This window comes from Triticum aestivum, chromosome 4B (assembly GCF_018294505.1).
Source record: "Triticum aestivum cultivar Chinese Spring chromosome 4B, IWGSC CS RefSeq v2.1, whole genome shotgun sequence".
NCBI classification, from domain to species: domain Eukaryota; kingdom Viridiplantae; phylum Streptophyta; class Magnoliopsida; order Poales; family Poaceae; genus Triticum; species Triticum aestivum.
This window is the reverse complement of record NC_057804.1, coordinates 416,221,181-416,231,920: the sequence shown is the minus strand read 5'-3', so window position 1 is coordinate 416,231,920 and position 10,740 is coordinate 416,221,181. Positions and strand designations below refer to the sequence as shown.

General features: G+C 44.8%; 1 protein-coding gene across 1 annotated transcript; it reads left to right on the top strand.

Moving 5' to 3' along the window:
• Window positions 1–5,783: 5,783 nt before the first annotated feature.
• On the top strand, window positions 5,784–7,830 carry LOC123092450 (probable protein phosphatase 2C 32). The gene is made up of 3 exons (XM_044514232.1): window positions 5,784–6,353; window positions 6,530–6,877; window positions 7,159–7,830. Exons 1-3 carry the CDS (start codon window positions 5,895–5,897, stop codon window positions 7,507–7,509), a joined length of 1,158 nt encoding a protein of 385 aa, XP_044370167.1. The 5' UTR covers window positions 5,784–5,894; the 3' UTR covers window positions 7,510–7,830.
• Window positions 7,831–10,740: the final 2,910 nt, after the last annotated feature.

Below are 10,740 nucleotides of genomic sequence, written 5' to 3'. Positions count from 1 at the left end.
GTATGTGGTTTTAATAAGGTATGGCTTGCTAACTTACTATAGCAAAGTCATTTTTGGTTTTTGTTTTAATAAAGTGCCAATTTATGCAAGTGTTTTCATTGATTACATTTCATGGTGTTTGTTGTTCTGTTTTTTGTTTTTGCGCAGCATGCCAAAGTTTACTAGAGAATAGATTTTAGCTGAAAATTTTATACGGCAGAGCCATGCATCCCTAGTATTTTTCATAATTGTTTGAGAATGTTTGGAGTTCTATAGGTAGTACCGCTTAATAATTCTTTTATACATGATGTCCTATTTTGGCAGATTTTTGTGTAGCGGCAGTATTTGCTATAGAATTGTGTTGTTTTTGGTTCCTCCTTAACCAAGAGAGCCGATGATTGTGTCCTTTACTATAGCTACTATTATACTCCCTCTGTTCCAGAATATAGTGCGTCCATGCTTCCTGAGGTTCAACTTTGATCATAAATTTAACCAACGAGATCGACTGCGGCGGGAGCAAAAAATTATATAATTGAAAACTTCTTTTGAATACGAATTCACTGGTATAACTTTTGCTCCGTCGTTGTCGGTCTCGTTGGTTAAATTTATGGTCAAGTTGAAGCGCGGGAACCAATGACGCACTATATTTTGGAACGGAGGGAGTATCATGTTGCCAAAATATATACAAGAATGAGAAGCACTTATTATTTATGGACTAACCCGAACTCATCACCTCCCTTGAGCTTTACTGTGTTATGAGGTTAGCATCACTAGGAATGTCATCATAAACCCAAGCAACTGGAATGGTTTAAAGACCAAGCTTGGGGATGCCCAATGCACCCCCAGTTAATTTCAAGAATAACAAAAAGGCCTCGTTCTACAACAATAGAGCATTGTTTGATCCTTCTTTTGTTCTCTGATTCTTTTTTTTAGCAAAAATAGTAGGGATTTCCCCCTAATGTGGCTCTTTTTTCATTAATAATGGGGGGGGGGGGCTTTTTTCATTAATAATGGTGGGACATATACAAATGGATTTACATCATGAGGAAATGCCATGGGTATTTCACAAGTAATCTAACCAAGACTGCATTCCTTCCTTTAGACTAGGCCTAGCCTTTTTAATGATTAGACTAAAGTGTTCCTTGAAGGACTTAAGACAATAGTTATGATTCCTGGTCTTGGAATTAAATATGATGCTAGTATTTCAGTGTTTTCGTATGCTCCAACATCCAGCAATCATTAGTATCTTCGATAAACGGAACCTGGTTTCTTTGCTTGGCATTAATCAGCATGCCAACGATGTTCAGATCTGTGTTCCATTCCATACCTAGAGCAGTCCGGAAGTTCTGGCTGAAATCACATGAGAAGAATAAGTGCTTCAAATATTCATTGGATTCATCACAGAGAACTCATTGGCTGGTTTCCACATAAAAGTTTTTCCTGGTAATTAGGTCTCTGGTATTTAATCTATCCAGTAGTAGCAGCCAGAAGTTTTTTTTTTTTGCTTAGGCCATTGGAATCTTCATTTCTAGTTTTGCTTTGTTTGCATAATCTTGAAAGACTCATTTTTTTTCTTTGATAAATTAGATCCGTCAGCTCTGGTAATTAGGATCTTTATGGAGAGTTTGTGCTCGGCTTTGCCATTTTTCTCACCGTGCTTCACTTATGTTACCTCTGATGTTACTTGTACTGTCATAATTGTATAATTGTCTATGAATAGACCGAAAGTTTCACTGAAAAAGAAAAAAAATAAACGATTATACTCCCTTAGTATCAAAATATAAGACAAATTTTAGGCTAGTTTAGCTTATAAAAACACCTTACATTTTGATATAGAGGTGGTAGTTTCATACGGGGTAAATGAATCGAGAGGTTGAATCAGCCTGGATCCTATACGTAAACTTAGGAAAAGGGAAAAAAATGGAACCTACCAGTCGCACGTTAATTGTCCGTAAGAAAAGGGCGGGGCATATTTTCGGCTGAATAGGACCGTCCCGTTGCGGGCCGGGGTCGCAAGCGGCTGAGCTGAGCTGACCGGGCACGTTGGACGCGAACAAATCCGTCGTGCGCGGTTCACGACGCAGACCACACGCCCGCCCAGATCAGGCCAAACGTGCCACCAATGACACCACGCCGCCAGCTGGCGGGCCCCACCTCAGCGTCGGTCCTGCCGCCCCTAGCTAGGCAAGCGCCAACGGCTACATTTTCCTCCCTCGCGCTCCGGGCACACGCGCACGTCCACAGAAATCGCTCTCGCGACCCCGACACGTGGGGCCAGGCCCGAACCGTCAGGAGCAACCACCTAAAGTACGAACGCCCAGTGATCCTGTCGATCTGATGAAAAACGACATCGACTTTGCACCCGATGCGGGTTCTTCACTCTCGACAATAGGATCTGGTTCAGCTCAGTCTCGTTCATGGGCGAAGGAAGGAAACGGGGCGAGAGCGACTGCGACCCGAGAGGTTGTTGCTTAGACGAGGGTACGCGCTGCGATAACGACACTTTGCCTTCAACGTTCGTCTGCCCGGTCCGGTCCAGTCCAATCGCGGCCAGTCAGCGCGCGTCTCTCGGGCCTCCCTCCTTTCCGGGCACGTTCCGGGTTCCCCAGCTGCCGTCGCGCCCAACGGCACAGGAAGCGCGTGAGGCCGGGCGCCGACACGTGGCCACGCGTCCCGCCGTGCCGCGCTGCCGATGGCTCGCCGAGGTGTTTCGTGGTTCCCTGGGAGCAAGCGATGTGCGGGCAGTGCAATCAAGTGGGGGGAAACAAACAGAGCGAGAGCGAGACCGCGTCCTAGGAGACGAGACGAGAAGGAGGCGTTTCGGAGTCTCAACAGCTTCTGCTTACTTGTGCGTCGTCACACGGGATTAACGTAGGTTTGACCGTCGCCCGTTCACCACCCTGCTCTAGTGCTCTTGTGGTGACTCACTGCCGGTGCTTATCTGTGTTTCCTTGGAATTGCACTTCCTAGCATGCACCTTCCTTATCGCGTAGGCAGATAAAAACATTTTAACTGCCCATCCGGGCATCCCCGACTTGCAACTCGTTTTTCTTCTTTCCCGCGTAGAGTACGTAAATGACCTGCTGGCTTTTACAATATTTTTGTTTTTGTTTTTGGAGGGAGGCTTTTACATCTTCTAGTCTGAATTCTCAAGTACTAAGAGCAAGTATAATAGGTCCTAATCAACTGGCTATAAGAAGTTCCAAATCAGCAAAATCCTAGTTGGAGGACAGAGAAGGCAAGAGAGAGAAGGAAGCGGACGATTCATCAGTCGCCGGGCTACAGCACAAGCTACGAAAAAGTGAAGCGAGCATGCAGCCATCGCGAGGGATAAAGGCAGACGCTTCTACCAACCAGCCAACCATTGCACGTCTTCTTGCATGCAGACAGTAAATACTATCGCCAACCTACAGCCAGCTTATTATATGAGCATCTTTTAGAGAAAACTTCAGATGATGTGGCACTAGCATATAGCTAGCAGCCGGCTCTTCTATTAGCTTTGCTCTAGAAACCTAGGATTGGAAATACCCCTACGTTTTGCTCCATGTTTCAGAGCCTCCAATGCATGATTGACATCCTTTGTCCTACAAGCTAGTGAAAAACACATAATGTAAAGTATTTTGCAAGACAAATACAATCACTCGTACATGCACAATCTACATAGCACTAGTATAACAAACTGGATGTTTCCGTGAGTCTAACACGGTGGCAGAGACCTCATGGAGCGGGGCTACTGACCAAGGCTTGAATACCGGTTCTCACAAGAAAAGGTCCCTCGCAATGTATACTTGCGTTGTGCAAGCCGACGTGCTCGCTGTGTATACTTACATTGTGCATGTCGATGTGTTCACTACGTATACCTATGCTGCACAAGTAGGCGTTCCAGACCTTTTCTCGACCATACAATGCATTGCCTTCGGGATGTCTCTACCCTGGGGTTGAGTATTTTTGTTCTTCTTTTTAAAGTGAATTCTTGCAAAGCTTCAAGATAGTATAGCGATAAGCATGCACCATCTTGTTTTCGTTGTTAGGCGGATTTTGCGCCAAAATTCAGTTGAAAGTGGAGGCTACTATAGTGGAATTAAGCAAATAAAAAAATTAGGTAACAAATGGGTTTTTATTGTGAGAAAATAAATGGATTTGCAGGATTTACCACTATCGAAACAACATAACCTTCCGGACTAGAATATAGGGTTTCTTTGACTGAAAATACCATTTTAAAGATATGATCTATGTTATACGGAATTATAATTATATGTAAATCACTACTATTAAAGAGGAGTTGGTTCCGTCACCTCTCCCTCCATCGGTTTTTTCAGCCACGCACACCCCCTTACTCCTTGGTTTTTCTCTTGGATTTTTTATACTCTCTTTCAATGCCGCACAAAAAAACAATGTAAATAGAGTATATAACTTGCAATAATCTAAATCAAATCAATACTTTTCCAAAATCACGTCATGCATTAACTCAATCAAATCAAATATTTCCAAAATCTAAAGTAATCAGAACTTTCCATTACCCCCACCACCCACCCCCGCGCATACGCAAATCAAATCAAATCAAATCTTACAAAAATCTCAATTAGGTCAAAACAGTCCTTGCATTTTCCTACCCATATTCAAATCCAATTAAATCTTATCAAAATCTAGAGTATGATAAGGCATGCGTCGAATATAACTAGTGTTGAGCCACTAAAATATGTATGTGTGTGTTGCAGCGCACAGGCAATTAGCTAATACTTTTAGATATGAACTAATGTCATCAAACTTATGTCATGTTAATAACATCTTGACGTGGTAACTGTTGGTTAAACCTTATTCCGGCGAGTAGAACCAGGAGTATATATTGTGACACACGATGATGTATTAGAATTTTTTTGAATGGACAATGTTATCAGTTTGCACGAGTCAATATATTTTTTCCGGAAAAAATCTAGCCCAATAATTGCACGAGTAAATGTGCCAGTTGTAAACTAGCATGTGCCGACAATACTATCTTACCATATATTTCAAAACGGAGAAAGCACATCACGACACATAAAATACTATATTAATCTATATCTCTATCCACTAACATAAGATTTCATCTTTCACTCAGTGTTCTCTCCAACACCCCTTCGCCCAATCTTCCACCCTCAATCATTTTTTTCTGGTTTTTCATCCCCTTTTGAGTTTCATCAAACTACATCATCTATGGTATAGCAATAAATTCACGGTCCATATATAATTTGTTTTTATGGTAAAATCCAGTACTAGACATCTTTCGTAGCCCAATAAATAGTAATAAATTCATGATACATAAGCAAATGAATATAAATGAATCTCCTATATTTGGCAACCCAATAAAGGAGATAAATCATGGGCACATACCTATTTTATCAGTTTAAGAAATAGCTGGAAATCTATATTTTATAACCAAAATATGATTTTATTTTATCTATTTAGTTTGCACCAATATTTCTAAAACACTTGCCCCCCGTGACAACGCACGAGCATATACCTTATATATATACAACTAAAATTCGATAGACAATGTTTCACAATCCACTACTATGGCAGTAGGGAGTAGTACTATTATTTTCTTCAAGGAAGGGAAGCTTGCCCAATAATTGCACCAGCAATTTTCTACTTGTGCCAGCGGTGCTACTCCGTCTGCAACAGAAAAAACATTAAAAAACAATGGTCCTCCAGTCCAGTTCACAATTGCGAATTGCCCCTAGGGCCAAGCCAGTCCAGTTCCCACGGGAGCGCCTCCCCCCGCCCGCGACGCGTAGTGGCCACCGTATATAAGCCCGTTCAAACGGCCGTTTGCCCCAGACCCATCCAAACCTAATCACAAATCGAGGAAAAGCGAGGAGGCGTAGGAGCCGCAGCGAAGACCCCGTCCGTCTCCCAAGGCCGAAGAAGCCCTCGCCATGTCCTGCTCCGTCGCCATCCCTAGCTCGCCGGTGTTCTCTCCGTCGCGCCGCCCGCTCTCCTGCAAGGCCGCCTCCGCCTCGCCCGAGTCCGTCTCCGTGTCGTCCCCGGCGCCCTCCACCGCCGGCTCGCCGCTCCGGCCCTTCGGGCTGCTGCGCGCTCAGATCCGCGAGGAGGCCTCCCCGTCGCCTAAGACGTCCTCTGCGGCCCCCTCCGTCGCCGCCGGATCGGTGCTGAAGAGGCGGCGGCCGGCGCCGCTCATGGTGCCGGTCGATGGCGCCGCGGCCGCTGCTGCCGCGGCGGCGGCTGTGGCCGCCGTGGAATCGGATCCGAGCAACGAGGTGGAGGAGGAGGGCGACGAGTTCGCGGCCTACTGCCGGAGAGGGAGGGGAAGGAGAAGGGTGGAGATGGAGGACCGGCATGTGGCCAAGGTCGCGCTCGGTGGAGACCCCGAAGTGGTAAGCTCGCTCGATGCATCTTCTCTTCTCTCTCATGATTTTGTTTTGCACAATTTTTACGAAATATTTTTGATTTGACCTGACTGAACCCGGGATGGAAATTTCTTGCTGTTTTGTCTAATACTCCGAACTTTGTTAGAGGTACTAAACTTTCTCGTTTACCCCGAACTTTGCAGGCGCTGTTTGCTGTATTCGATGGCCACGGCGGAAAGAACGCGGCAGAGTTCGCTGCCCAAAATATGCCCAAGTTCATGGCAGAGGTGGTGAGGAAGGTGGACGGTGGTGACAGTGATGAAATTGAGGGGGCTGTGAAGAAATGTTACCTGAAGACGGACGAAGAGTTCCTTAAGAGGGAGGAGAGCGGGGGAGCATGCTGTGTCACTGCATTGCTCCAGAAGGGCGGCCTCACCGTGTCCAACACTGGAGATTGCCGTGCTGTCCTCAGCCGGGCAGGAACGGCCGAGGCACTCACCTCTGATCACCGGGCCTCCCGTGAGGATGAGAGGGAAAGAATTGAGAACCTGGTAAGTAGATATTGTATGCCTCAAATGTGTTCCATTATTTGTGTGACAATTGTAGTTTGAAGGATGTGCACTTGCTAAATAAACTAGACCTTGTTTCAATTTGATAATAAAATTCTGTAGTTGTATGCAGTTAGTGGATAACTCTTGTTGCTTGGTTGCACATAGCAATTGTCCTGTGCTTATACAATGGAATAGATAGCTAAAATTTGAGTAATCGTGAGCAAAATTATGCAATATTTCAGTTCTCTGTGACTTATGTGCTCTATCCTATTAATTTTCAGGGCGGGTTCGTTGTGAACAACCGAGGGACATGGCGAGTGCAGGGCTCCTTGGCAGTGTCAAGAGGCATCGGTGATGCACACCTCAAGCAATGGGTGGTGGCTGATCCAGATACCAGGACGCTCCTTGTTGACCCACAGTGCGAATTCTTAGTACTTGCTTCTGATGGCTTGTGGGATAAGGTGGATAACCAGGAAGCCATAGACATCGCCAGGCCTCTCTGCATCGGCAATGACAAAACTTCTCGCATCGCCGCCTGCAGAAGGCTTGTCGAAACCGCGGGTTCCAGGGGGTCTACCGATGACATCAGTGTTTTGATCATACAATTGCAGAAGTTCTCAGGTTCTTCTTAACTTGCCATTGCTGGAGGAACTGGACTCAAACTGTAGGAAGTAGCGCTAACGGAGGGGTGTATCGGGCCGGGCAGGATAGACTGATACCCATATGTTAATTTGCAAGCAAAATTTTAGGTGTCGTTGCACCATTTTGCAAGCATTCGACTCGTTTCGAAATACCATTCTTTATGTACTTAATTTAATTCCATTCATTCATTCTTTGATTCTAATGTAATAAGGCGGGGGTTAATACTCACTTCATACTACTCCCTCCGTTCCTAAATATTTGTCTTTTTAGAGATATCAACAAGTGACTACATACAAACCAAAATGGTTGAATCTACAGTTTAAAATATGTCTACATACATCCGTATGTTGTAACCATTTGAAATGCCTAGAAAGACAAATATTTAGGAACGGAGGGAGTAGAAGAGACTATTGTTGTATGTACATGGTTGACTGGGTAAATGGATTCAGCATAATTGCCTCTTTGCTTATTTTCACCAATATTCCACTCTTGAAGTGCATGTGATTTATATTCGTCAAGAAGCCGACAGCCCGACACATCAAAATAATTTGCAAATATAGAGCAAGAAGGTTCCAAAACTTAATGTTGACACAACTTTTTTTGCACATGAGGAATTTCAGTTCTGCCCATTGTGAGGAATTTCCAAATTCCTCTTAACAGAATGACTGAGTTTGCCTGAAACAAAATGGAGGAACCGGACCCAAGATTCACAAAACTTAATGTTGACGCAACTTTTTTTGCACATGAGGGAATTGGTGCAACGACAGCTATTCTCAGAGACGAGGGAAATTTTATTGCGGCTCACTGCAGATTCGTTGCTATTGCAGCCGATGCTATCACCACGGAGGCAATGGCCATGAGAGATGGATTACTAGATATCGGTTCATCTATTGGAAAGGTCATCTTTGAGCATTGGCGCATGTGCTAGCTAATCATAGTTATTGTAATAAGTCCTCTTTTAGTTGGTTGGACGAGCCTCCCGATTTCTTGACGAGGGAACTCGTGGATGATGTAAGCGTGTCTTCATTCAATAAAGCCAGCCATGATGGTCTTTCCAAAAAAAAAGGGGTTTCAAAACTAGACTTGGTTTGGAGGAGAATAGAGAGAAAGGAGATATGAGTTCATTGTGGGAGTTCTTTTTCTTTGAACAGGGCATAACCCCTTTCTGTTAAGTGAATAACGGAAATACATCAGTTCCGAACCCATTGTGGGAGTTCTATGGTGTGTTTTGGGGAAAACGTTGCTTGCATTCAGTTCAGCCAACAATTTGCTGCCTAAAAGTTCAGTCAAAAGCAAACTCTGAAAGGTTTTGGTGGTGTGCATACCAATTTTGTCTGTGTATGTGTCTTGAAATGATTCGTCGCATCAAAATTCTTCATCATAGCAAGTGTGGCATGTCTCAATTTTTTATTAATCTATTTTGTATTAACCTGTAATAAACCATGTTAATTGTGGCTATATGCATCTATGATGCACATGTCAGGGGTAATAAAACTTCCATTTTCTAACAGGAAAACATACTTGTTACTGAACACTGTACGGCTTGGAGGAGATATGGTCTGAAAATTCAAACCCGCAAATGATGTTGCATATATTTAGGGAACCAAGGCAGTCGCTCTGAAACGCTTCTTTTGCGGGCTAGTTCCATAACATCAATTATCCCAGCTATTACTCAGTCAGGACACTTACAACACCCTTGTACTGACTGATATCAGGCGAGCATGAACTGTGCCTCTTTTGAATGTTTTCTTTTCGGAACCGGGCCTCTTTGGAATGTGATCACCGGGACCCCGTGTGATCCCTCTGAGATGCTCTAAGCCGGAAAGAGCTCTCCGTTGCAATAACTAATACAGTATATGTACTCTGACGCGGCATGGAAGCTTCCTCGTCGACCTTGTGTCCATCCTGGTCTTGGCGTCTTCTTTCACCAACCGGAGCTGTCATCTAACCTGGCGGTCAAAATTCAGAGGAGGTCATACTATAAAACACGATCGGACTGTTTTTCTCGCGCTACGACCAACAGTGAGCGCATATTTTTTTGAACCGGGCATTACCCCTTTCCATTAACCAAATAACGGAAATACAACAGTCTCCGAGCTGGATCAGAAAGGAAACGGGAAAGGAGAAAGCGAGTTCAACGCATCGCCGGAAAACCCACCATAGGAACTGGCCTACGAGACACCTGCTGTGGGGCAAAAACCCGACGACACCTACAGTTCTTAGAGCCCAACAAACATCAGCAAAGTACTTTACAAAATACACGACCCATCAGGTCACATTCTCACGCAGGAGGACACACAAAAGCAACCCTGCTTTCTTTGAGTCGGCTGGAGTTTGAAGACGTGAACTGTCATGTAGTCGCCGAATCTTCAGTGGCAGCTGCGCAGATCATCATCATGTTGCTTGTGCTGCGCCTCAGCATCTCCGCTCCACCCTCCATTGCCTCACGGTCTGCCCCCTTCAAGAGACCTGCCCAGTAGGTGATAAAGACACACGCAGAAAAGATAATCTCAAAAGGAGTTTTAGGGAGTTTAAACTCAAAGGTCGCCCTGTTACGATTGTTCCAAATAGCCCAACAGATGGCAGCAAGACCGAAGGTGTAGAACTTAGCACCATCAGGAAGATAAACATAACACCAAGTGTAATATTGCCAGAGGTTATTAGGGCAAAGATCGGTGCCCAGGACCGCTCCCACCGATCGCCAGATCACTCTGGCAACAGGGCATAGGAAGAAAAGATGTTGCGCCGTTTCCCGAGCAGCACAAAACGAACACTTAGCATTACCAGGCCAATTACGCCGTTTCATAACATCTCTAGTTAGGACCGCATCCTGAAATAACTGCCACATAAAGATTTTGATCTTAAGTGGAATACTAGCTTTTCAGACCCATCGATAGTCACGTCCCGCAAGGTTGCTTTCAAGGAGTTTGTACATGGATTTAGTAGTAAATCGATGCTTAGGCCCAGGTGCCCAGCCAACCTTGTCTGGCGCTGTAGATGAGATGGTACCTAGCACAATTGTGCGCATCTCGATCCACATGTTCTCAAGTGGGGGGTTTAGCCTTCTGCGAAACATGTCGCCGGCCCCCACACTACCCAACTTGTCAACCGTAATCTTAGGCATATTACAGATGCTAAACAGCAGAGGGAATTGAACCTGCATAGGAGGCATGCCATTTATGGAGGACTCCTCCCAAACTTGCGCCACGTCCCCCAAGTTA